Genomic DNA, 27577 nt, shown 5'->3' on the forward strand with positions numbered 1-27577 from the left:
GGGATACCATTATACAATTTAAATTTTGACAATTTTTATTTTTTAACACATAACCAGACATTTGATTTTCCCAAGGTTTCAATGTTGAGACTGTGGAATACAAAAACATCAGCTTCACTGTATGGGATGTTGGTGGGCAAGATAAAATACGTCCTCTTTGGAGACACTACTTCCAGAACACTCAAGGTTAGTAAAAATATGGCCAAGAAACATGTTTATGTTATTTAAAATAGGCGTTAGCATCCACACCACTAAAGTTGGTATGAATGTAATACTGTTTGTAAGAGAAGCATTTTTTAAGAGAATTTGCTAGATTATAGTCTTGGGTAAGCCTTCAGGATAAAAGACTGTATCTTCCTTGTCTCACTTGCTCCCATAGAGCTACCTGTTGGCCACCATATATATCTCTCTCTCTGAGTACCTTCAGTGGGGGTATTTTTGGAGGATTTGGATGTCTTTGTGGTATGTCAGAGGAGCTCAGTGTTGATAAGGGTGTTTTGGCCTGGTGCAACCTGGCAGGTCTCTTTCATGAATAAAGCCTCTGTGGTTTAAATCTCCAAAAAGTTAGCTTGCTTAGATGCTTTAACATTTAATAAGTGATCCAATCTAGTCTTGAGGTATTTCTAACTTTTAGCTTCTTTAGGGCTGATTGCAGCTCTTGGATAGTGAAAAGCTGTTTTGTGACCTTTACTTTGTAGATCTGCCTGCTATCTGTCTTAGATTTTTTTGGTGTGGACTTATTCCATCTGTTCACTAGGTGGTTGACAGCTAGTCTTCCTGTTAGGAATATTTCACTCTCTTCCAGTGTATTGCTCCAGATCCCTCATTTAGATGACCCACAACTTTTCAAAGTTTTCTGCCATTTTCTCTAGGTTTAGGGCTATTTTTCTTCACACCAGCTTTGATGTGCAACTTTGCTTTCAGAAGTTAGGCCTTTGCTGTAGTTGGGAATGATTGTCATCAAATAGGTGCTTTTCTATTGCTTTTCTGGCTGCTGACAACTTATTCTAGAGCTCTTGTAGGTGACAGATCCAGTAGGGCTTGTACTCTCTGCTGGCTTCTAGTGGGATATGTTTTTGTGCTGCATATAGGATAGAGGTATTTAGGTTTTTGATGACATAGTTGGACATAGATTGTTCATGGGGGCATTTGGTGACTTAAAAGGCTTAATTTTGCCCTTTTTTTTTTTTTGTAGTTCCCAAAAAAAAGTGGCATACCAAATACAAAACAAAATAAAAGGTTTTCTCTTAGAAAGTGTATCTGTTGTCATTTCCTTCTAGCTAGTCCCCGACCTCTCCTCTTCTCCACATTGTAGGTGAGTCTTCTGAAGGCAAAAATGTTAACCTTCTCTTAGAGATAAAAGACAAAGGATTCATTGCTTAGAAAGGAGTGGTGGCACAAAGTACAGTGTGTTTCAAGATTAACAACTATTGACTTAAAGATAACTATTTCAAAGAGCATTTTTGAACATTCGGGTAATGCGATTTTAAGAAATATAGGCCCCCACCCCCTTGTACTAAATTTAGATAAAAGATGGTAACTATATGGAACAAAGGGCTTATAAAATTAGGTCACAAGACAATTAAAAATTTATATAATATGCACTCATAAACTGCCAAACAACAAAATATTTATTAGAATATACATTTAACACTTAATATTACTATTGTCATTTTTGGTTGTTGAGTACAAATCCATGTCAAATTGAGAAACCAGCAACCTTAAACATGGCTTGATCAAATGACTCGCTGCCTACTTTCAAATAGAACAATATACCTGGCACGTAGACTATTTCATCGGCCAAAGGGAACATAGAACATTTCCTAAAGGTACAAAACAGTTTGGGGTTTTTTCTTTATTCGTTACCCAGTTTGATGTGTTTTGTGATGCTATTCTGTTTCAATAACAGTGCGCTAAACAGGCACTGGTTGAGAAGAAGTTTGCTTCTGGTGACACAAACTGTAGGGGAAGAGTTAATATTTCTTTCGTTAAGTGTGTTTGAGATCCACATGATTCCACTGCATCACTGTGAGGAGTTGGTGCTTCTTGGAACAGGATATTGTTGCAGTTGCTTTTCCTCACCATTCCCTGGCATGGTAGATGGATTGAAGGAACCTCCAGTTGCTGGGTTTGGAGTTGTTTAAGGTGTGCATCCGAGCATTGTAGCCCCAATCCCCTTGAAAGCTGGATTTTAGTGGTTTGAGCACTTTCATTGTCATGATCTGGTGTACAGCCATTGGTTTTGTGTTGTGTGGTACCATGGTTTGCTTGAATGCAAACTCTGGAATTGTTGTTCTAGCTTCAGTCATTTGGATTTTCTATAGGGGTTACCCCACCCTTAGCTCCTGGTCCTTAGTCCTGCCATGAGAGCATATTGAGAGAATTTGGTTACTGAGGCTCCCACTTTGTGGTTCTTGTCACATGAGGAATCCATCATTGGACACTTGGGATTTTTCAGTGGAGAAAATGATGCCATCTCTTATTGTTCCAGGTTGGCCTGGCTTATATAAAAAGTTTTGTTGCAGCCCTATGCTCGAAGAGTAACAAGGAATAAACTTAACTAATACATAAAAAGTTCGTGCCTATAGTTTCCTAAATGCTCAAGATGGTTCAAGTTTACTGTAAATTTTTTTTCATTTCTAAAAAAGGCATTGTAGGTTGGCCTTCATTGTTAAAAGTTTGATTTGCAGGTCTTATATTCGTAGTCGACAGCAACGACCGTGAACGTATCGGAGAAGCACGTGATGAACTTATGAGAATGTTGAATGAAGATGAACTTCGGGATGCAGTGCTCCTGGTTTTCGCCAATAAGCAGGTAAGTTTTGTGAAAATTGAATTGTAATGCATGACGAGGGCTACCAGAAAATCACGATTAAAGGGCAAACATGGAAACCTTGATTTAGCTAGACTTCCATGTATTTTGGCAAATGCCATGAAACGACAGTGTTTTGTACATATTTCTATGCATATGCTGTTTCGTACAAAACTCCTACATGAAAGTTCGTCAGACCTGTACTTTTTGGATAGGATAGTGTCATGTTTATAAATACGAATATAAATACAAAATCTTATTTATAAGGTTACACACTTATTGACCCATAATTCCAGCTCTGTGGTGTCATTTTTAGACATCACCTCTGGTATTATTTTGGTAAATAAAGCTTACGTTGGCAAATTGGAAAAAATCGGTTAACATCAGCTGTATTGAGTGCACTAAATATTCAAAAGGAAAGTTACATGCAGAGGACAGTCATTTGTTTTGTACCAGTTGCAATGTGACATTAGACCATACAAGTAAAGGAACAAGAGATGGGCATTTAGAGACCCAGTCTTAAAGTGCTGAATAGCAGTATTACAATGAGGCAGCTGAGAGTGATAGACAATTTCTGGTTCTTTCAAGCGAGTTACTGAGGCACAAGATGCTCATAATGTTTCACATTTTGAACTTATTGAAGCATTTACCGTTGCAAACATTCCTTTGTATGAGCTAGATCGTCCGGGGTTGTGTGAATACTTGCACCAGAATGTGCCAAATCTTGGAGGTCTGCCACAGTCACATCAACTACGGGATCATTATCAGCAGAAAGTTTTTGAACTTCTAGAAGACGATTTAAAACAGCACAATGCCAGTCATTTACTGACTCATACCTGGCAATGCATGTTAAGCATTCATTTATTATGAAATAGTAGTGAACTTCCATCAGCCACAATGCCAGTCATTTACTGACTCATACCTGGCAATGCATGTTAAGCATTCATTTATTATGAAACAGTAGTGAACTTCCATCAGACTTTGTAGCTTAAAATAAGGTTACGTTCTTAATGGAGCACGTGCACATGCTGTGTTTTTACTGTGTTGTGGTTTTAGGGGAGGGGGGTTTGTAACTAATAAATTCACTGTTCTTAGCCATTTTTTTACTTTGATTTTCTGGTTGCCTTAGGGTGACATAAACATGTTACTTTCATTCTTTTTGACATGTGGTTTAGGATGACTGCGCTATGACCAGGTTGCTAACATAGTTCTTTTTCTTTTTTTTTTTTTTCAGGATCTGCCAAATGCCATGAATGCTTCTGAAATTACAGACAAACTGACGCTACACACCTTGCGGACACGCAACTGGTACATTCAGACCACTTGCGCAACTAGCGGAGATGGGCTGTATGAAGGCCTAGATTGGCTTTCCCAGCAGTTGAAAAATCGGAAATAGATTTAATAAATTACCAGCACCTGCACACTGAAAGACTGAAATCATGCCAAGTGTCATGTGGGTTAAAACTTTTTAAGTGGGTTGGGGTAGGGGTGCTAACATGTTTGGAGGGAATGGTGACCAGTATGTTCCACCTATCAATAACTGGGAAAGTTTGTGAGCAGCTGGGCCTCATCTTTTGAAAGCTTTATCCCAGTATGACAGATCATGTGGACCTTTCTACTATGGCAGTTTTTAGTAGTAGTGGTGGTTATTAAAATTTTAGTGAAGGATGAAAAAGTAGGGAGCGAAAGGGCAAATAACTGTGAAATGTAGTATTATATGTTGAAAGATCTCTTGGTTTTCTGATACCATCTGTTAAATGCTTGGGCCCCTCACCACACACTTTATATATATATCATTTCCAGCAAATGATCTGCAGTTGTTGTAAGTCAGTATTTCTCCAGCATAAGATGTTGAGGGATAGGGCAACTTAATGCTCTCTACACTACCATAATTTGCATATGATAGTTTAAGATAATATATTTTACTCATTTCACCCCTTCCCCGAAAAAAAGGTAACATGGTTTTGCTTTTTGTCTTTTAGGGTTTTGTGTGTGTGCCCATGTTCTTCAGTTAAATGTAAACAAAGCTAGGTTCTGTGCGAAGTTGAGAATTTGTAAACTTGGAATCACAAATTGTGGATTCTACAATCTTATGGAGCAGTTGAAAGAACCTTGTGTGATAATTAAAAGAAATGCTGGGTGATGTATCTGTCCATTTGTTTTCATTGAGGGATAGTAATAGTTGCAGATCTAAAAAGGGATTCTGGTTTCTGACAAACCTCCCCCCTACTCCCCAAAATAGTTGTGTGCATCTGATAAAAAAATTGTGTGTATGCTGGATTTATCATAGATCAATCAAATTCCTCACTAACACTGTAATTTCATTTCTTACAGTTTCTGTAATTAGTTAAAACAGTAAGCTTTACATGTTAGTCCCTTATAAAGTTTCTTGGTTTAATTTACGTGGAGACACCATCTTTAACCATTCCCTAACGCTGAAAATTCTTATTTTAGTTTTGTATATCAGATACTGTGTAAGCGGTCTCAAGATTTTAATTTCACATTTATAATTTATATCAGCAACAAAATTGATTTGCTTATTATTCAGAGTAATGTAAATACTATGTTTCTGAGTCTGTCTTCCCCAGACCTTTTGGTTTTAAGCTTTTTCCTGGCTAATGTCACTGCAGAAAAGTGAGATATTTCTATGAGGTCAAACCTTTAGCATTCAAGCTCATGTAAAGTTATTTAATTTTTTAGAAGGCTGGGGTCATTGATCTTAAGATTAGAAACATGGCAGATGTTTTTGCCACAAAGAAAAAAATCTTTAACTTGATGAACCAGTCTTTGAAATAACTATGATCTTGAGTGATTCAAGCGAGAAGAATGTGGTGAGTACCAAAGTATGGTGCAAATGGATTGTGTCTATTCATGTGTATTATATACCATGTATTGTTTCAAGACAATTTAAGAACAAGTCTGGGCTAAAGAAAAAAATCCCTTAAATCAGCCTGTACATTTAAACTATACATGTACCTATAAAAGAATTCAAAAACTTGCTGGAAAGGGAATGTCTTGTTTCAATACCAGGTGTACATTTCATTTTTTCTGTTGTAAAATAAATGTTCAGATTATATCTATTTTATTGTTTCTGTTGTGATGGCTGCCAGATCTATATAAGAAGTATGTGTGCACATGGGCACTTAAATTATTAGTAAAAGCTTCTAAATTTCTTTATACACTATACATATGCTTGCAAAATATGCACATGCAAAAGATCCATATTGCCACATTTAAAAGCATGCTGGTTAAGATACTTAGTACAGACATTCCTCAACTGCATCTGAAGAATAAAAGGTGTAAAGGAGGCCTTTCACAAATATAAATATATTACTGCTGGTTCTGCTAACATAAAGTTGAAAATTCATAAACAAGTAGATGAACATTATATGAAAAGTAAAATGCAAATATGTGGCATGCATGTAATGGCTTAATAATTATTTGCTATTGTGAGAAAAGCTGGAAAACATTCCTGCAAATCTCCGCGCTAAAGATAGAGCTGTCATCAGTTGTGAGATTATATTTTAAATTGAAGTGAGATATTCATGGAAGGAAATTCCATGCCAGTTGTGTCAGTTAAGGGATAACCTGAGTGACCATGAAAAACTTTTAAAATGCCACCAAGTTGATTGATAGCTGTTTTGTGTGCATGATTTATTTTTATTTATATTTATTATTTCTGCATGATCCTGCCCTATCATAGCTTATTCCCTACATTCCCAGCTAGACAACTCTGGTCTTTCTCTGGTAATTATCCATGTCATCAAAAAAAAACATGATCACAGGACTTTTTAGCTGCTGTGCAGAAAATCTCTCTCCTTCCATGTACCTACCCACCATCAAATCCTTACAACATGCACTAAATAGACATCTTTTTCTACTAGTCTGTCTTCTAACCCTTTCTTTTACCTTTTCATCTTTTAACTAGTCTACCTTTTTGTCTTCCTCAGTAGATTTATAAAACTCTCAACCCTTACTGTTTGCTATCTGATTCCTCTGTATGTCTTCTATGTTCTTTCCACTGTTACCTATCAGTACAGCTGTTCATCTTTCTGTTCTTCATATGCTGTCCATATCTTGTTCTTGTCTCGAGCTTTGAGAGCATGTTCCTTCATGAGAGTGATCATGTGCTGTATAAATCACACTACAGTCAGATCTCGATAAGTCGACCTTCCCTAAGTCGAAAACCTCCCTATATCGAATTAATTGTTAGTTCCCGGCCAAATACCTGTGCCTATTACGCCATTTTCCCTAATTTGAAAACTCCGTAAGTCGAGGTTTTTTTTTTCAGGTCCCTTTGAGTTCGACTTATCGAGGTCCGACTGTATTATTATTGGGAAAGCATGCATGAAATTTACCTTATGAAGTCATCAAAGTTTGAAGCCAGTGTGAGAATTATGAGCTCATGTTAATGAGGTAATTCACTAAGCTTAGTTTTTTGAAGTGTCTCAATTAGGGTTTGATCTTTTTAAAATTCTGATGGTCAAGGTCCTGCTGTGTACCAGTAAATAATGCTGTCTTACACTGACAGAAATCTTGTAGCACTAATTTTAAGCACTCTTCTTTTTCAGAACCTTTAAGCTATCAGCATGGGAAACGTATTCCAAAAACTGTTCCGAGATTTAATAGTGATGTTTGGAAAGAAAGACATGAGAATCCTTATGGTTGGGCTTGATGCTGCAGGAAAAACCACAATTTTATACAAGTTAAAACTTGGAGAAATTGTCACAACCATCCCAACAATAGGTGAATTTACAGTACCACCTTGTGTCTGTGTTTATAAATGGTTAAAAAAAATTTGTTTTGCATTATAAATTTATTTCAGGTAAGTTAATTTATTCCAATTACCTTATGACATCAAAACTTTCTGGTCATAAATCATTGAAGCTTTTAAGAAAGAATTGTCATTTTTAACAAAAAGTATCTTATGAATTATGGAAAATAAACTTTTATGTTGTTGCAGTAAACAAATTATCATTTAGATCTTTTTACTGCTGCCTTTTATGAAGGTTTCAACGTGGAGACAGTGGAGTACAAAAATATAAGCTTCACAGTGTGGGATGTAGGTGGACAGGATAAAATTCGACCTTTGTGGAGGCACTACTTTCAGAATACTCAAGGTAATTATATACTGTTCAGTTTAAAAAAAATAGTGATTGATGGGTTTCACAGTGAGATATGTTAAGGGAAATAGCATGTTACTCTGGAAAAAAAAATACATCATGTATTCTTAGCTAACTCTCCAAAATTAAATCTTTATCATAGTTACAAGATGTTCAGTAAGTCATTACAGATTACTGCAGTGTTTCCTGTTTAGAGTTGAGATTGATGTTAGTGACAAGTAGACTGAAAGATAATGGTGACAGGACTACAGTAGTCATGCTTTACATGGACAACTATCTTGGACTACTTATCTCTTGAAGCACAAGACCCTGAAACTGAAGGTGGTAGATTGTACAGATCGTTCAAAGCCCATCTCGGTCTTGCAGAGAAACATGTCAATTTGCCTTTGCACATGGAAAAGATTTACTGTCATTAGATGATGTTTCTGTATGATACACATACAAGCATTTCAATTTGTAGATGTGGATTGAGATTGCCTTGTGGTATACTTCTGAAGTACCAAGTGGGTAACTCCACACCGGTGCTAAAAACATTACAGTGTTTTGTCAGTCCATCAGGTGTTAGATCTGCATAGAAGATTCAGTGACTGTACAGATTAAACCAGTTGAAAGTTTATACTGTTTTAAACTTGTGCAGGATTTTATGTGGTATTGAAGAAATCTGTAATATCTATTACGAAATAAGATTGTCTATCTGTACAGGTTTGATCTTTGTAGTGGACAGCAATGACAGAGAACGAATAAATGAAGCCAAAGAGGAGTTGCTTCGCATGCTTAATGAAGATGAACTCAGAGATGCTGCTTTGTTAGTTTTTGCCAATAAGCAGGTATGTTATGCTGCTTTGTTATTTTAAAACATAAACAAGTATGTGTAAAGTAAATTATATTTCAAGAGTTTTTCCTTTGATCATCAAGGTCTACAAAAAGCATGCACATTTTGCTTTTTCTAGTCAGATGTTACAAGATAGCACAAGAGTAGCTACAGCCCTATTAATGCCTATTAACAAAATCATTATAAAGATTCATATAGCTGAGCATCACTTACAGAATACTTGACTATATTCAATAATAAGAGCACAATTAACACCTCTGAGTAGACCAGAAAGCTGCGCTACATGAAAAATTGCTAGCATTAGCATGTTTTCTCTTCTTTATTTGTGGTCTTATGTCTTAGGTTTCTGGTACCAGAGGCATTGTAGTTAAAAAGTAAGTCGTGCAGCTGCTGGTGAACATTTATTTCTGTTCTGCTATTCCATCTTAAAGAATTGGAAGGGCATTACATCAGTAGCCAAAGAATCAAAAAGAAGAAAATAAACAGAAAAACTGGCTAGTCTGTGGATCCAAATCCTCTTTTCCAGCATTATTTACTCAATCCTGTTGTAAACCTACAATTCTAAAGATAGATAAGTATACTCTATAATTTGTAATTGTGGAGGCAGCGAGGACAGCTGATATCACAATTTTTAATCATTTAAATACAAGTCCAACATACCTGGATGATCTCTTTCAGCAGAAAATGTGGCACAAATTATACAGATACTAATGATTATTCTCCATAATAAAGAAAAAAATAGCTAAACCATGTAAAATATCATCCAGAGTGAGGTGAACACAGCATATATATAGAATGCATGTAGATACTAATCATCCGGTCAGTAACCCAAGGGAAGTAAATTAGCATTAACTTCCCCCCACACTCAACAAATTTAATATAGTCTTAGTTGATGGTATGGTATGGTGTAAAACTCAACCAAAACCCAACAAATTTAGGTAGCTGCTTCACTTCAAATACAATATACAATTAAAACGTGTGTCAGCTGTTTGCCAAACAGCCATTTGCGTAAGAAAATGTGTTTGTCTCAGGTGAGATGTATGATTTGGAAAGACTGCAATAACAGAGGGAAGGAACATGTCTAATCCGTAGTCTCTTGTTCCTTTTAAAAATACAAAGGAGGGAAATTATCATTTTTGTCACAGCTCTTAAAGCATATTTTCTGTTGTTCCAGAATACTCAAGTTCTTTATTCCTGCACATCAGCATTTAGTTCTTTTACACATGTGCTGCCACATGGTGATACAAGTGCATGATTATGTATGTGTTGTGGGTTTTTTGTTTTTTTTTTTTTTTTTTTAGGATCTTCCCAACGCGATGAATGCAGCAGAGATTACAGACAAGCTGGGCCTTCACAGTCTTCGTAATCGTACTTGGTATATCCAGGCTACATGTGCAACCAGTGGGGATGGCCTTTATGAAGGATTGGACTGGCTTTCCAATACCCTGAAGAATGCCAAAAATTGAACAGGATCCCAAAAATACTTTATATATTTCAGAAATATTGGGATGATTAGGTGGCCAAGGAATTTGTGGATTGTAACAGAAGCGAGTCACTGTATGGAAGAGGATAATTTTCTGTTACATCAATGAGAAACATCATCTAATCCTTAAATATGTGAAAGCCTTTTATTTCAGATGATGGTTGCACTTTTTCAATGTAACACCCTTCAGGGTGCTCCTTTTTTGTTTTATATTGCTGGTAAAAGTATTTTACCCCTATCATTTAATTCAATAAATATAACATAAATAAAAAGTTGCTTTGGATGATTTTTTTTTTTAATCTACTAAAGCTCTTACAGTATGCTTAAGACAATTTTTTTACAGAATGAGCTGATACAACTTTCCACTGTCATTTATAAGGCCTTTTTTTGACATGCAGATCATTTGTTCACTGATATTGCTGGTAACTGATCCCTTTTGCTTATTACTAAATATTGTTTCATAACTGTTAAAGTTAAATGATTTTAAAACTTCAGTAAAGAATATTTACAATATCCGGTTGATGTGTTGCAAGGAAGCAAAAAAAAACAAAAAACCAAAAATGAAGAATTGATAGACATATTGAGTAGATGGTTCTAAAGCATGCTACAAATATAAAAATTAACTCTTATGTTCTTCAAATTACAGTCACGTTCAAAGTATTTTTGAATCTGTTAAATGAGTATGTAACAGGTGTGGATGATAAGTATGTAAAATTCACCTCATTTAGGCATTTGTGTGAAAGTGTGTAAAACAATTATTAATTACTTTGACTATCGCCTTTTTATTATTATTTGCAGAGTTTGTGGTTTCATTATTTATGGTTACATCATTTGTTTGAATATAAATATATTTAAGTGTAATTCCCTCGTTGCAAAATGCCATTCTCACCAACAACAGACACAGAATGTGACTAATGACTGAAAATAAAAGTCAAAAACGAAATACATGTACGTAAAAAAATAATTATTTGGGAATTAAATTTTAAAAGTCGATGGTTGTTATCGGTTTATATTATTCTATAAAACTATAATTATTCATGCTGACTAATGCATTATAGTTGCATTTTTGTAAGTGTAATGTCTCTATAAAAGATAAGAATTAGTCTCATAGTTGCACAAAAAGGGAGGATAAAGAATTGTGTAAATTTTTTCTTTTTATGCAGTTGATACTCCATAATGATGCATTCTTCTACACAATTTTCAACTCATTTGCAAACATACATTCATGTTTACAAGGTGATGGGAGTATTTTATTACTGCTTTTTGGCACAGATGAGCACATTTTAAAAAAATCACTGCTCGTTATTCTTTTCTGCCACATTCCAAATATGCATGAATTACTACTAACCCATCTATCATTTTAGAAATCTTTTGTTTTGAGGGGGATGTTTCTTTAAGATTTACTTGAATTACTCGAGTAAGTATAAAGTCATTTTTTTCAGGTCTGTATTTCATTATTACAAAGAAATTTATTAAAATGGAGAGAACATTTTTATTGTATTAAATTACGTGTTCTTAATTTGTGGTTACATAATATGCTTTGGGATTGTTTAGCTCTTTAAGCCTCCGATGGGATCATGGATCAATGGTAACTTATGTGACTTATGATTTACACTTCTGTGCTTCCATGGTCATTTCATACTACTACCATGGATTGTGATTAAATCATGTTGCTAAAAAAAAGCCGGTGTGTGAAGGGTGATGAGCAAGTATCAGCCTTGAGCATCATTATTTTATGTTAAGACACTTGCATTCATAGAGCTCTTGTTAAATAGGTTATTTTATTGTATGTACACACACTTTCTAATCATCGTTCTCTGATTTAGTCAACTACAGATTACTTTATTTCTATCCAGCATTAGCATTCAGTTAAATAAGATTTTGCTAGTAAGGAACTAAGTAACTTTAACACATTCTAAATTCATTTTAAAAACCTTTGACAAATTGGTTGAGCACCATTGTGTTAGTGTTTTATACTTCTCTTCAGAATGTCTTTATTGAAAGTTGATAGCATGCCCTAAAAATGGGAAGATGCCATTTTTATATCGTGAATCCAGATTTGCATAAGTGTCAGTTTGCATGAACCATCAATGAACAGGATCAATCTTAATTCTGTTCACAATAAAATGTGAACTTGCATGCTTTTTTGTTTCAATTTTGCATGTGGTGAGGATATGTGGGTAGACACTAGATTGCTTGTATGAGGATCAGTCAATAATTATCTGCAATACAGTAATTGACTTTATTTCAATAAAAATGGAAAGCTTGTACATTTTCCAACATTTCCCTTGCTTTTCCATCATTACATAAGCTTCTTTATGCCCCCAGAAAGAAAGCTTTTTAACTGAGCAGCAAGCCACACATGTCTCGCTTTCTTAAGTTCTTGAGTGAGGTAAATCAGTTACCCCACAATGCCTTGGGTCAAACCGGGGACTGAAGGAGGAAGATCGAGACGTTAATGGCTACTTTTATCATCGATGATCATTTCGTCTTTTAGGCCTGGGACGATGTGGTCATGGATGGTCATACCTGGGACAACGTGACTCAGGCTCAAGTTGGGTGAGATGACCAGTGACCGTTAGTAGGCTAATGTGTTGAATGCGGTGCTGAGCTCGTATCCACAGGGAAATATACGCGTTATAAAATTATATTTCACGTTGCGACGTTACTGACAACTTCATTACAAACCTAACAAATGAAACAATCTATTTATTATGTGCAGCTAAAACTTACACAGTACCTTTGTCTCTTAACCTTAGAAAATAACAATAAGCATATAAAATGCAAACAAAAATTATCGCTTACCTATTTGTAACCTAACAGAAGTTGCTACAAATCTGATTACGAAGGTCATCTACTGCCGTCATGGACTTCATTCCCCGTGAGGAAACGTCTGACGGCCATCTATGCAGTGGTGGAGTTCCCCCTATGTAATAATTCATACACATATACTTGCTCCCTCACGCGTACGACGAACTTCAAACCCCCGCAGACGAAGAAGGTGGAGACGATAATCTTTAGTTGTAGTCAAGTAATCTCATTCGTCGAAGGCACACATCTCCACTCCTCTCCTCTCTGTTCAATTGGATCGCACTTGACACTCAAGTAAAGATACATTTGTAGCGAAATATTTTAAAATAAACTGGCATATTAAAAATGAAACACTGCAGTATTTCATATTTTTGCATTATCTGTATGAGCTTCTGTATAGCTCAGAGTAACATCCCTTTCTTTTCATATTTGATTGGTCAAACTTAGCTAAGGCGTCCAATCACGCAAGGTGAGACAAAATGTGTGTCGGGCTATTGAAAACATGGGGGTGTGATAGTTGGAGAGTTACACTCACAGTTCCGTATTGGCGTACTGCAGCCATCGATGTTAAATTGGCTGTTTGTCAGCAAAATATTATCAAAAGCTACTATGGCCTCAGAGAAAGAGACAGAAACTCCCATTCTACATGTGATTGTTGTCGGCTTTCATCATAAAAAGGCTGTCAGGTAGACAAAGTCATTGATCACTCCATGAACTTTATGTGAACTAATGCGCGTTTTTAAGTGACTACAATCTGTCATCAGGCAGTTTATTGATGGACTTTAAAGGTTCACTTATCTTGCAAAAAATAAAATTAAAAGGAGTGACAAATATACGTCATGATAGTTTTGTAATAAGAAAGATGTAACCTTTTTCTTTTAAATGGCCAGTGATGAATGTTTCAGGGTCTGATGACAATATATTTATACGGAGAAGAGTTTTTGCATGCTAGGAAACATTTATTCAAGAAAGTATTCAGTAGCTCTAATCACACACTGAATTTTCAATGTTCAGTAAGGAAAATGTTTAAACTAAAATAAAGAACACACGAAGCCTTTCTTTAATAGATTAGTCACATGAATTTTGCAGATTTTAAAAAATTATAACTATGATTTTGATAATGTAGCTAATAAAATTTGCAGGGGATAGGTTGGAGTTAGGGTTTGGGTTAGGGATAGATTTTTCATGTATGTCATGGCATTCATATAAAATTTTAAAACTCAGTACTGTTTAGATTACTATCTTTTATTTATAATGTATTCCTGAGAAATTCTATGCATGTGTAATGTGCATGCTGACAATTTCATAAGTACCCACGTACTTGTGTGTGTGTTTTACAGGTTGAATATTCCTACCCTCCAGTAATTGCAGGGACTTCTGTGGAAAGTCACGAATTACCTCAACAGTGGAAGCATCTGCCATCACTTGCATTACCTGATGGTGCACACAATTTTCTTAAAGGTAACTAATTTTATCTGTAAACTGTTTTTAACTTTCTGTGTCCAGTGTCTTTATCAGCTGAAGAAAATTGTCAAAGGATTAAATGGATAATGTCTAAAGAAAAGTCACATATAGAGTAAAACAGGTCAGTTATGCTGCTTGGCTTTTGCATCTAAAATTCCGTTAGTGCTTGAACTTGAATGATGGAAATACTTTTGACTCTTATGAATAAACAGAAACAGGTAAATTCCTTAATATTCCAATGAATACTGTATAAATCTGATAACCCTATATTACAAATAGGATGGTAGGTTTATTAGGCTCGTTAGACACTTAAGATTTTATTGTTTTTGCTTTACTACTAATTCCACTTCCACTACTAGAAAAAAAAAAATAAGTAAGAGCAGGATAGTTTATCAATACAATTTTTCTTTATTCTCTTTGAAAATTGCGGCAAACATATTTTCTTTGTGTGATGTAGAAATTCCAAAACCATTTTGCACATCTTCACATGCTAAAAACATTGTTTTCAGATACTGTTTTCTTTCATCTTCCTGGTAAAGGAGCATCAGAAAAAACAGTCTACTGTGTATCTTGTTATCGACAAATTGATGCAAAGGTAATTTGTACAGAAATAGTTACAGCTTCCAGTGAGGTTATGAAAGCTTCCTGTCTTTTTCTGCTTTCTTTTAGCCTGCTTGTAGGTATGTGGTATTTTGATATAGACAGATTTGACCAGAATTTCATGTTGGTATAGTCACGCACAATCACAAAAATGCACACAATGTAAAACTTTAAGATAATTACTAAATTACCATTTATTATATGTCTTTGGTTCATTGTATGTGCAAACACAGGATTTTTTAAATATCAAACTGAAATTTCCATAAACTTTTCCACTTGATGGGAATTTTCATAATTGTTGAAATATGCTTTTTGAAAAACTCATTTAGTATAAAATTTACAGATAATTTTGTCATTTATTGAATTAATTTCCAATGTGTTGTGCAGGACTTGCTGAATCGTACCGCTGACATCACTAGAAGTACAGTGCAGAAAAGTGTCTGTGTAATCAGTCGTCTGGTAAGATGTATTTTTGTAATCAATATGCAAGGATGGGCTCAGAAGATTTGCCTTCACTCTAATGTTTTTCAAGACATACTTGGATAAAACCAGTTCTCATGCAGCCACATGGTATCTTTCCTTTATCATAGTTGAGTTTGAAAACACAGATGTTTACAGTTCCAACCTAGTCCACATCAAAATGGAAGAGTGTTAAGATGTTCATTCAAAACTCAGTGCTCACATGGGAATGTCATGTTGACTGTTTTTTTTTTTGTAATTTTGAACATGTTCTTGCAGACTCTTGAAAAAGGAGAACAATAGACTTTGAACATCATTGAAATTCTTCCTGCGTTAATAAGCAGAATGAAGTAGTTAGAAATAAGAAATGAAACACTTCTTCAACATGCCTAGCGTCACACAAGAGATATAATTCAATGCCTGGATTTTTAAGTGCTGTCACATCCATTAGATAGTCCAGACCTGTTTCCAAAATTAAAGGAACACTTGAAGGGCCTGATGAAGAGGTGAAGTCTGCATTAAGGAAATGGTTTCAAAAATAAAACAGATTTTGTTTTAAAAGAATGGATTTCAGAAACAAGTGCAGCATTGGTGGAAGAGTGTGAAGTGTATGGTGATTTTATAGAAAAATAATTAGCTAACTTTGAAAATAATTTATATCTTTTTTTCCCATTCATTTTCTATTTAAGTGAAGGCAAAATTTACCAGCCCATCCTCATATTTATTAGATCTTCTAGCTTATTTCTGATAAAAGTTTGTTGATTTTAGTTTTTAACTGAAAAACCAAAAATAGAAATTCTCAAGGAAGCAATTTTTGTATATCTTGAAATGGCACATGCTTGCACTATAAATTGTGGAGGATTAATATTATATTTGTCATTTACACGTCAGCCAGTTTTATTAACTGTCTTTAATTATGCAAGAAAGATTTTGGAGAATCATGCTGATTGTACTGTCTCATATATAGTGAACATTGAAAGGGACAATGATGTAGCTTATAGAAAGGGACATTCATTATTGACAGGGCCCTGGCACAGAAGGTAGCAGTTTGTCAGGACTAACTGCACTTTTAAGCACTAGATGCTTTCTTTGTTTGCTTTTTTTTCTTTTTCTAGGATTGTAATATTAAAGAAACTGTATAACTTAGAACATAGCAGTCTCTAGCACACACAAAAAATAAGCAAAGCCCGCGACTTACAGTTTATTATTCTGTTCTTTGTGAAATAAGTTTTGAAATATAGTTATATTGAAATTCTATTTGTGCAGCCTCTATATGGACTTATAAAAGCAAAATTGGAGCTTATAACACATGCCTACTTTGATGAAAGAGACTTTAGCAAAGTTGAGCTGTTGGAGCAAACTTTTAACAATCTCAATGCCTCACTTACAGAAAGTCTTCTAAGTAGCAGCAGTCAGATATTTTTGGGTGAGTGTTCACAATCCCAACATTGTAAATTAAAGTTATTGAATGCTAAGAAAGTTAAAATACACAGTGTCTGGAACATAACTGAACTATTAAAAACTCACTTGAACAGCAAAACACAGCTTGATGTATTTTTGTATAAATGAAATTATACATCGACTTCAGATGTAAGAATACAAATTTCACTTTTGTCTAAAATGGTTTAGACTGTTAATACTTAACAGAACCTGAGAAGATGTAAAAGGATTCCTTTCTGAATTTTTAAGGAGACATAAATGCTAGTTTTTTGAAGATGGAAAAGATGGATGTCATGGGAGTGGATTGCTAAGGAATTAAAAGGAGAAAACCAGTAGTCAGGCTAACATCAAACTTCATCCCAGATTACCAGACCTGCCAGTCCTTACAATCCAGGAAAAAGAACATATTAAAGAATTCTTGCTGGTCTTCATGTAACCTTTGCCAAGATTAAAAAAAAAAAAAATATCTGTGATAATAAAAATTTTGTATAGAATTAGTGACAATTTGTCGTGTTCTTGAGAGTTTAAATGTAATTACCAGTAATCCCCAATTCTGCACAGTTTTTATAAAGGTCATACTTTTACAAATGTTTGTACATTGTGTTTGCAGGTTTATCCACAAGGGACTTAGTTGCTCGCTTCAAACACAGAGTTATTGCTTTGTTCAAACTGATTCTACTTGAGAGAAGAGTGAGTTGTTCATAAATAAATGCTTAGAATTTCTTTAATTTTTATCAGAACACAACTGCTCCACCTTATATATACCAGCATGAGCACTGAATGATTGCAGGCAAAAATTTACAAACAGATAAAATTCCCTCCCTGTGCAAATTAGACATAGTAAACAAGCTCCTGTCTTCTTCTTGCCTTGTTCCTAATCACCCCCAGTGAAGCATAGGGCCACAATTACACCACGCCATCAGACCCGGTTCTGGGTGTTCCCTTTCCAGTTGGGACCATGTAATGCCAGCTGATTTTTTTAAATTTCAAGTGCTTATAGGAAGCATTTTACTTTATGCTATTTAAAAATTCTTTGGATTATTATCCAGAATGGTTTATATATGTTTGTGTAAAGATTGTACTTGTGCTAGTAGACTATCTTACACAGCTGTTGGATCTTTTAGATTTGTAGACACTTGAAATCATCTAGTCTGTGACATAAGTTGTTTTAATTGTTATTAGGTTCTGTTCTTTGGATCTCCCGTGGAAGAGCTTGGTGGGACTATTCTTTCTCTTCTGTCTTTGTTTCCAGGTGAGTGTATAGTGTACTTTATATTGAGTTCAAGGAGTGATTTTTCTTACAGGCTGACACCAAATTATTTAAGCTTTTCAAAGTTAAACTAAAATGGTTACCTAGTATTCACTCAAGTATAAAATCTATGAATGTATAGTTGAGAGAATTTAAAATAATAGTTATCAAACTATGTAATGTAAACAATAAATATGGTTATTTCCAGTCAACATTGCGCAGAGTCAAAAATATGTTGCCTGTGTTAAAATTTGTTTGCTTATGTTAGAAAGGAACCTTAAAGTCTGCAGGTTGAATCTTGTACCAGAAGTTTTTTTAATTAATTTTACATATATCCGTACACATCTGTCTCAGGTATGCTTGAGTTTGGACTGGAACAGGCAGTTAGTCATGGAGGACAGAGACTTGTTTCACCTACCATGGAGCTAGCTTCTCTAGATCCAAGTGACAATGGAACTGGAGAAGAATTTTTAGAAGTTCGTTACCACAGCTCTCCTCAGGAAGAAACAAACCCTCCCTTATTGGAATTTGTGCAGGGGGCTTCTGTCAACTGCACTGGTGAAGAACCTGAATCACCAACAATACCACGTGATATTACACTTGACCTTTCATCCACTCAAGTGCAAGAAGCAGAATCTTCCAACCTTAAAGCTCGAAAAAATGCAGAAAATGAACAGCGCAAAATGTCAGGCAAGAACATAGACCATGAACAAGACAAGATGTCTATGGAAAGTGATGGAATAAACCACAGCCATTCTTCTTTTCTAGGAATTTCTGAGCTTGAAGTTCATAAAACCAAGAGACAGTCAAGCATCAAAGATGAGGCTTCGTTGTCAATCCTGAATAGTAGCAGTAGTTCAGACCTACCGGTGGCTAGTAATACCCTGCAGCCTGAGCTATCATCACATATGCCAGAGGCAGTAGATATTCAGTTTACAACCCGCGATCAAAGTCCTTTAAAGGACTTAAAAAGTATTATACAAGTTCAGGCAGTCCAAACTGGCAGGACTCTGCTTAGTGCTCAAGATGTTGCAAACCACTATGACATGGAAGTGCAAGCTCCATCAATGGGATCTGAAGTTGCTACAGGTGTGACAGAACTGGCTGTGTGTGTGGCAGGCACAGATCCTTTGATGGTTCGCAGTGACAGTTTTGAGGAGCTAGATTCTCCAGAAAGTATCAGCAAGATTGATCGTGAAGACTGTTTCTCCTGGGAGCAAGATAACTTGCATTTAGCTCTTGCAGTGGATAATGAGGATTTTCTTGTGTCTAGTCATGCACACATTCACAAGAGCACAGACAGTGTGGCTCAAGCTGAACCGAGTGTTGCCAATAACCAACAAAATGCATATATGGAAGAGCAGGGTACGCCGTCATCTGATGATGGTTCCCAGGCAGCCATGCCACATGACTTGTCACCTTCCAAGCATATTTCAGGACCACTGAAGAATCTGCAGAAAAAAGCTGGAAGCCCTGGTAGGAAAACGGCTGTTTTGAGAAACAAGCTGTCAAAATCTTTTGGAAAAGTAGGATCTAGAACAAAAGATCAAGATGTGAATACTGTGGAGATGAAGCCAATTGTTAGGGGAGAGGTGCACCTCCAGCAGGATGACTTTGGTTTTCCATTAGCTATATTCTCTAAGGTAAGAGAGTGTAAGGCAAATGATAACACAAATAAAGTTACAGTGTTCTGTCTTTATTTTTTTTTATTTTTTTTGATATATAATTATTTTAAAGACAATCCTCATCATGTTACTATTGGATTTATCATTGCATGTACAATCTACAATTACTCATATATGAGAAAACTTTATACCTGAATTTTCGCATGTATCATCCATAAGATTCATTCATTTTTCCTTTCTAATCTGCTTGCATCTGAACTGCTTGGATGAAGCTTTTTCTACAATAGTATATGCATTAAATACATTCTTCTGTACTTAGTTTTGTAATACTTGTAACTTATAGATCTCTTAATTTTGAAATCTGCAGGGGTATGTGTGCCATCCATATCTCAGCTTGCAGTTTCACAGCATTTTGAATGATGTCAACGTGCGGGGTTTTGTCATTGGGGCTACAAATGTCCTCTTCCGACAGCAGAAACATGCTACTGATGTAATTATTTTAACAGATGAGTGCAAAGTGGAGATTAGAGACAAAGATTTGCAAAAGCAGTTACATCTAACAACAGCAGATTTGCGCTTTGCAGAATATCTTGTTCGTGTTGTGACTGAAGAAAAACACAACATTTTGTTTGATGGAACAGGTAAAAGAATTTTCACAGATAACTGCAGTTGATTTTTTTTTAAATATAGTAAATGCTGTCAATGGATTTAAATAAAGACCTTAGTATTTGACTCTCAATCTTTTGAAGTTTGTTTTATTTTAGTAATACAGTAAATACTGTAAATGGGATTATATAAAGACCTTATTATTTGAATCTTTGTTAGCTTGCTTTATTATTTTCTTAAAATGTCACTGGCTGTCTTTTTTATAGTGCTAAGTCAATTGATTTGAGTATTTTCAGCGCCTCCACTGAGAAAGTAATGTGAATTTTTTTTCTTAACAGAATGGGAAGGCAGTGATGAATGGATTCGTGCTCAGTTTCGTGTCTACCTTCAGTGCCTTTTATCTGCAATGCAACAAGAGGGTAAATTCTCAAAGTTATCAGTGCTGGAATTCTTTTTGTTGATTAGGTTTAGGTCTAGGCCCATTTCAAGAGGGGAAGGGAGCAACAACAGCAGACATCCTGATTATAAACTTAAATGTTAAGTTGATATAATTATGTAAAATATAACACAACATTATCATTGTATGCACCAGTTGAGAGTTGTAATTGGCTGTGATCCAGATGGCGTCCATCCATGATAGTATGTGAGGGTTTAAAAAAAGGATAGGATGTGTGCCTGTCATCTAGGGATGAGAAGGCTCAATTACTAACCAGCTAGTAGTCAGAACTTGTGTTTCTAGTTACCAGTGCTAGAGAGAGATGGTTAGAGGAGTGAGTAGGGAAGAGAGTGTGTGTGTGAAAGTTAATGTACATGGTCTTCTGATGGATAGATTTGGGCGCAGAACTGATAACAATGATTCTTTTCTGATCTAGATTCCAAACTCCTTGAAGATTATGGAATTCCTTTCATCTCGGCCTGGAGAACTACACATAACTATCATCATTGGCTAGACACATCTCCACACCCCAAGATGGCAGAGATTTCTGCAGCGTAAGCATGACCCTTATTGAAGTTGATGAGTTATATGCAATGCATTTTTGATTTGGGTAGTATTTTTATTTCTTGTCCAGTGTATAATGTGTAGTTTCATTGTTGACTCACTGGACTGGCTTTGCATAAACAGATTATAACCTGTGTTATTCTTAAATAACTATATACCACAAAATCTAATCCCCACAAAAAGACTGCAAAAAATTAACCGAAGGTCACTTTTAAAAAAAATTGTAGTGGTGAAAAATAACTGAAAGCAAAGAAATAGACATAGCTGTGCTGTGCTGTTAGTAGAATTTCCTTTAGTATTTCAGCACTTCTTTTATATTTTCTTAATTTTATTTTGAATATGCAACTGTACATGTGTGTGGAGAGTACATGTATTTGTGCATTTTATTTTCCTTCTTTACAGGCATCCTTATCAAGGAAACTTTAATGTGAATGATGTGAGAATGAAGCTTAATCAGTGAGTATTTAAGCTAGTTTTTTTCTGTGCATAACCTTGATAGCTAAAAACGGACAATTATATCATAAAGCAGCTTTTATTCCTTCTTGTTTATGACCTGCTCATCTGCCTCTCTATATGCTTGTGCCTTATTTGTCTCACAATTTTGCAGCTGGTACATGAGTGTTGTTAAGTTTGGAGGATGGTCAGAAAATTTTGCAAGACTGCTGCATGTTATCTAAAATTAAATGACCTCACTCGGTGTTGTGAAAACTTAATGTTTAGTGTGTAACAGTATGCTCTACATCACATTCCAAAACTAGTCTCTTAATTTTTTTTTTTATTATTATTATTATTGCAGTACAATGCAAAGCTCAGAAAAGGGCCGCAAATTGAATGCAGCAGTAGTTCAAACTGGAAAATATGTGATGCAAACAGGAAAAGCAGTTGGTAAGTTTCCGACTTGCAGATTTTTTTATATTTGTCAGTTGCTTATATTAATGCTTATATGAAATGAATATTTGCTTTCTTTGCCCTGAAAAGTTTTAATTACAGTAATTAGAGTTTCTTTCTGAGATATCAAAGATTGTTTCAGGGGGTGCTTTCAGTTCTGCCCGGTCAGCAGTGTCCTCATGGTTCAACAGTATTGCTAGTGATTGGAAGCACAGCGATGAGGAGGATGAAGAGGGAGAAGAAAAAGATAACAAGGATACAGGCAGCAAAGATGGATAGATTGGTTCACAGTTTTCTTTTCATGGATTAGTTCCTTTTGTAACAGCCAAATTGCTCATGCAAGATGTCATTACAAGCCACTTCTGTGTTGAAATTTGTTTCAGCACTGCTAAATATGGTTTATTCTTATACATTATTGATTATAAATTCTTGACCAAAAACCCAAACTTTTGGAAGATAAATGAGAGACACTAAGCTGCAACCGTTGAGCATTGTGTGTTCACAGCATCTAAATGATCCATATATCTAAGGAGTGGTTTACAAAAGGAAAGGATTTTCTTATAGTCACGTGCAATAATGCTTTGTTAATGTTTAGACATTGTCATGTACCAAGGCATGTTAAGGAGTTTGTGTATGCAAGTTTGCATTCATGCATAGAAGTATATCTATGCATAAATATAAACATTTATGCTGACTGAGTGCAGCATTGTTTTTGGTTGTTGTTTTTTTTCGGGGGGAGGGAAGGGAGGGGTTTGTGGAAGATATGTATCCATGGTTAATTCCACTGAGGAATGTAGAATTTTCCCTGCATTTGCTTCATCTATGATGAAGGTTATGTTTATCGTCATAGATTGTTGAGGTGATTCAAAATGTTTTGAATTATAGCATTATCAAATAGATAACAAGACACGAAACATTTCTTTTTCTGAAAAGAAGCGACATTTTTTTTACTGAGAAAGTGGTGTTTCTTTGGCTATTTTCATATTTCAAATAAGATCCAGCTTTCATTTACTAGATCCTGATTTTGGCCTTTATATGGTATTGCAAATTAATCCGTACATCCAGCTGGAGGGTATTAATTATATGAAGTCTTTCAGTAAGGATTTTAATATTTCACTGTAATTATGCAACAGCAACTATAACTTCAAATGATCATTTAATTTCCTTTTGATTTACATTATTACATAATCTCAAACAGCATTGCTTATTTTCAAAATACATCTTAAAGAAAAGAAAGCATTAAGAATGTCTGTATGACTGTTCTGTCTCCCACACATCCATGCAAACAATTTTCCTATGTGTCCTTGATGAAATTGTTTCCTTAATAAACCTATGGTTTATTGGTATCTAGCATAATGGCACATTGCCTGAGTGTTCAGGACTTCTTACTATCTCTTTGTGGATGTGAGTGTATGTTTGTAAAGCATTGAAGGCTGTGATGCTATGTACATGACAAGATCACATTTGTTTCCTGTTTATTATTTCATAAGGGGAACTGTTTATAAACTAATATAACCTGAAAAGTTTGCTCATTTTCATGCTGCAACAACCTTTCAGTTGACAAAAACATTATGCCTGATACCTGAAAATATCAGGAGTTGTTATGAGAACTTTGTTTCCCAGCAGATATGCATTAATACTTATTGTGATGTCTATATAACTTTCTAAAAATGTCACTTTCACTTTGTAATATGACTTTTTCAGCTTTGAACTGTGCAGAAAACTGAAACAGCAAATGACTAAAACCCTCATAGAAAATTACTCTCTTATGACCTGTTTTTTGAGGAGTGGTGGGGTATACAGTCCTGCTTGAATGGAGTTACACTTGCAAATAATATAAAATATATTTTATATGTCTATTAACACCTACATAGTTTATGATTGTGTCATTATTTGATTTAATCTCCTTGTAATACTTTTTGGTACCCCTGGGATTATTTAGAAATATTGATGCACAGGTGATATTTCGTGATTCAGTTACTTGTGTGTGCATGCAGTACATGTAAGCTTGTAAGTATGCATGTTACAGCCAAAGAATAGGAGTGTGATGGGGGCTGTGTACAGTTTTACAGTGTACATGTACACGCATGCATTTGTTTCTATTGCAGTGTGCCAGTGTGGGAACATTTATTTTTAATTAAGAAATTTGGTGCAATATATTTTTCCTTTTATTTATTTTAGTTGGGAAAATAATGACTTTTAAAAATCCCATTTAATTAGTATATTATTTTATATTTTGAATATCACTAATATTTAGGTAATATCTTCTGTAGTCTTTTGTGTGTTCATCTTTGAATCAGATGGTTGTAGGTTTGAGGCTTCTGTTGTTTTTATGATTGAAACACTCCTTTAGCTCACCCAGCAGCATTGACTGCTTTTTCGTTAAGGGAGGTTAAAAGGCAGGCACAGAAGAATAGGATTTGGCTTCTACATGCCATAGCTTAGACATGGTAGAACACCTACATTTCATTGCGCCCATCACCACCAAAAGAGTTGTGCATATTTCATTATTTTACTGATTTAGGATTGTAAATACAACAGGTCACAGTGACAAAAGCATATATCATTGTTAATTATAAAGAACTTTAGCATTTGTTGGTAAATCTTGTATGTTGGTTGTTGGAATTTTATACATGTTTGAATATGTAAAAAGAAAAAAATGGTACTATGCATAAATATATGTAAGTGTGTAGATATTATTTTTGAGTGCTGTACAATTCTTGTGTTTATTGTAGTGGACTTTTTATGTACTACTTTTTTTTAGCTGTAGCTGTCATTGAGCAAAGTTCTGCTGTACTTTTATATGTCCGTAATGTCATTCCATTGTTCTTCCCTTTCTCACAGAAGAGTTCATAAAAGTTGGTGTCAGCTGTGTTAGCTTGTTGCTTACAAGAATACTGTTAACAACTATGTCTTACAGCTGACTGCTGTGCACAGAATGTGTGAAAACTATTCACACAATCAGCAGCTAGCTTTGCCTTTGTAAATGTTTGCAATGGTTTGCAAATCTTGTTATGGATGTGGGAAAGACCTACTCAGGAACTGATTATTACATTTTGGTTAGTGTTTGAATTTTGGAATAAAAAGAAAATATGTATACAGCTGCGAAGTTAGAATGTTTTAGTTTGTGACTCAGTTCATGCCATGTGGTGTATGAGATAATGAAAATTTAAGTGTTAAAATTGTTAGTTCTCCTCTTCTTTTGAAGTAATCCATAAACATCTGGAAGTAGACTTCACAGCTTAGTGATCCATGCACTTGTCCTCAGAGCAGATCTGCTGCTTAGGCTTGTGACTGTCCACCTAGTAGTAATGGATACCTGATTTACCAGAAAGTATAAAATGCAGTGGACTTCTACATGCTATGCCTTAGACAGTTTATTGTTCCTAGGCTTTTAAGCTCTGAGACATTGCTCTTTTGTATAAGTATTGCTCTACAAACAGGAAGAGACAACAGTGCCATAAATTAAAAGGCCAACTCAAGCAGTATGAAGCATTGTACTATGCATGTATCTCCTTTCAGGTTCACTACCCACCAGACTGAGACAATGTTGACAAATGCAACATGAACAACTTTTAAGCAAGTGTTCTTTTTCTCTTAGATCAGAAATGGTGTCCTTCACTGAGGCCTATTCTGAAAAATGTCTTATTTGAGATTTGGTTTATTGCTCATAGTTTCATAGTTAGGGGAGGTAGAGGAGTGTGGCCAGTGCATTTGAAAGCCACTCAAAACTTTTGTCTGTCCAGTGAATACCAAAAACTGGGCCATGATTTTGAAGTTTTACAACATTTGCATAAGTCTCCTCCTCAGCTTCTTTGCCTATGGGTTGTGTACAGTGAGCAATGCTCCCTTATTAGGATCTAAACAGCTCACGCAGAAACAAAGCATTATTTTCTCATCGTGCATATTTTTACTAGTTGATGAATGCAGGTGTGTGCTGCAATGTGAAGATTTGATAGTGTAGTTTATTACTTACAATGTGATACCCTGAGTCTGCACGGTAACTTGCTTATTTAACATTTCCGGTCTTTTGTTTGCATGCGTTGTTTGCTTGACTTATAATTTTAATTTTCCTACTGAGAAAAATCCTTTAGAATTGTCACCTAAAGAGCTTGTTTCCTTGGCTGGAAAAGCAGTTAGATTTTGATGATGCTGAGCTCATCTTCCAAGCTTATAGTTATGTTCAGCAGATCTGCACTAGGTTGTTCACATTGGATTTCCGTGTCTCAATTTTATTTATTTTATGAAAAAACAGACATAATAAACTGAAATGGCCTGCATGATTGGCCCTTAGCCTTGATGTGCAGATTTTCTTCCTCGCACATAGCATTGTACTATTTTGTATTTTTGGCAATAGTTTTTTATATTTTAACAGTTTTTACACACTTTCAGTTTTAATTTTATGACATTTCATTGTATGATGTGCAAGATATATGAAATAATAATAGGCAAACGAAGTCAAGATATTAAAACTTGACACGAAGGTCACAGACACATTTGTCTCAATATCTCTGTGCAAAAGACAGGAGAGAAGTGTTAAGTGAGGTTTTGCACCACTGTTAAAGGCTTGCATAATCATATATTTTTGTCTTTCCCCTTGTAAAATTCAGAACTTAAAAAAAAAAAAACTTTAAAAAGCACTGTGAAATGAAGTTTTTGACACTGGGTCTAATTTTAATCTTCTACCCAAAGAAGTGCTCAACTTCAATTAAAACACTGAGTCTATAAATGATACAGTATGTATGGATTAAATGTGAAATTTGCTTTTTTTTCTTTTCTAACAATGTCATATAAATGGTCTTTTTGTGACAACTTGCAAACACATTTTGTTGATCTTTCACATGAATGAGTGCATGGTATTCTTGATGTGTTAAAGAGTTTAATTGCTTCTTTCTAATTTGAAATTATTTGAAAGCAGTTTAAAAATATATTTCATCAATCGCAATATTTTTGTCAGATGCAGGTCTCTAAATAAGATCTGTTTGATTATGGTACATATATTTTTGGTAACTATATGTGGGATGTTGGAGATGGGTCAAACAGTTCTTTTCTACTCAAATTGTCAACAAATATCTTCAGAACTTTAGAAAGTATAGTTAATTTTTTTTTTGCATGTATGCGTGTGCATGCGTCTTTGGACATGTATGTGACTATGGTTGGGTCCTTTCATGTGAGCAAGTAGCAA

The 27577-nt window shown here is 35.1% G+C and overlaps 2 protein-coding genes and 1 long non-coding RNA gene across 6 annotated transcripts in view; 2 read left to right on the forward strand and 1 right to left on the reverse strand.

Moving 5' to 3' along the window:
- The window catches only part of LOC112565351 (ADP-ribosylation factor 2), a 16855-nt gene extending 4466 nt beyond the window's left edge, over window positions 1-12389 (forward strand). For 2 of the 4 annotated variants that reach the window (XM_025240758.1, XM_025240759.1), the window contains exons 2-5: window positions 7384-7558; window positions 7822-7932; window positions 8638-8762; window positions 10069-12389. In XM_025240758.1, coding sequence (XP_025096543.1) covers window positions 7402-7558; window positions 7822-7932; window positions 8638-8762; window positions 10069-10233 — 558 coding nt within the window. In that variant the 5' untranslated portion in view covers window positions 7384-7401 and the 3' untranslated portion in view covers window positions 10234-12389. Of the gene's footprint in view, window positions 1-75; window positions 187-2690; window positions 2816-4046; window positions 5893-7383; window positions 7559-7821; window positions 7933-8637; window positions 8763-10068 lie in introns of those variants that run through there. The other 2 variants (XM_025240760.1, XM_025240761.1) reach the window with 1 other exon arrangement.
- Window positions 12390-12473: 84 nt separating this feature from the next.
- Window positions 12474-13447, reverse strand: LOC112565353. The gene is made up of 2 exons (XR_003099392.1): window positions 13056-13447; window positions 12474-12779 (listed from the first exon to the last, which is right to left on the reverse strand). It is a non-coding gene; the product is annotated as an uncharacterized LOC112565353 (long non-coding RNA).
- Window positions 13448-13552: 105 nt separating this feature from the next.
- On the forward strand, window positions 13553-27482 carry LOC112563591 (late secretory pathway protein AVL9 homolog). The gene is made up of 14 exons (XM_025237688.1): window positions 13553-13742; window positions 14402-14522; window positions 15035-15120; window positions 15513-15584; window positions 16851-17010; window positions 17635-17714; window positions 18207-18276; window positions 18628-19916; window positions 20266-20539; window positions 20843-20923; window positions 21377-21494; window positions 21907-21960; window positions 22301-22389; window positions 22535-27482. The coding sequence occupies exons 1-14, from the start codon at window positions 13626-13628 to the stop codon at window positions 22669-22671; spliced, it is 2748 nt and encodes a 915-aa protein (XP_025093473.1). The 5' UTR covers window positions 13553-13625; the 3' UTR covers window positions 22672-27482.
- The last annotated feature ends 95 nt before the right edge of the window (window positions 27483-27577 follow it).

This window comes from Pomacea canaliculata, linkage group LG5, assembly GCF_003073045.1.
Source record: "Pomacea canaliculata isolate SZHN2017 linkage group LG5, ASM307304v1, whole genome shotgun sequence".
NCBI lineage: Eukaryota > Metazoa > Mollusca > Gastropoda > Architaenioglossa > Ampullariidae > Pomacea > Pomacea canaliculata.

Bases quoted from the DNA above. Each gene is read 5' to 3' on its own strand.
- LOC112563591 (XM_025237688.1), top strand. From the start codon at position 13,626: ATGTTAAATTGGCTGTTTGTCAGCAAAATATTATCAAAAGCTACTATG. The intron at 13,743-14,401 runs GTCAGGTAGACA...TGTGTTTTACAG, and splicing joins GCTTTCATCATAAAAAGGCT to GTTGAATATTCCTACCCTCC. The intron at 20,924-21,376 runs GTAAATTCTCAA...TTTCTGATCTAG, and splicing joins ATCTGCAATGCAACAAGAGG to ATTCCAAACTCCTTGAAGAT.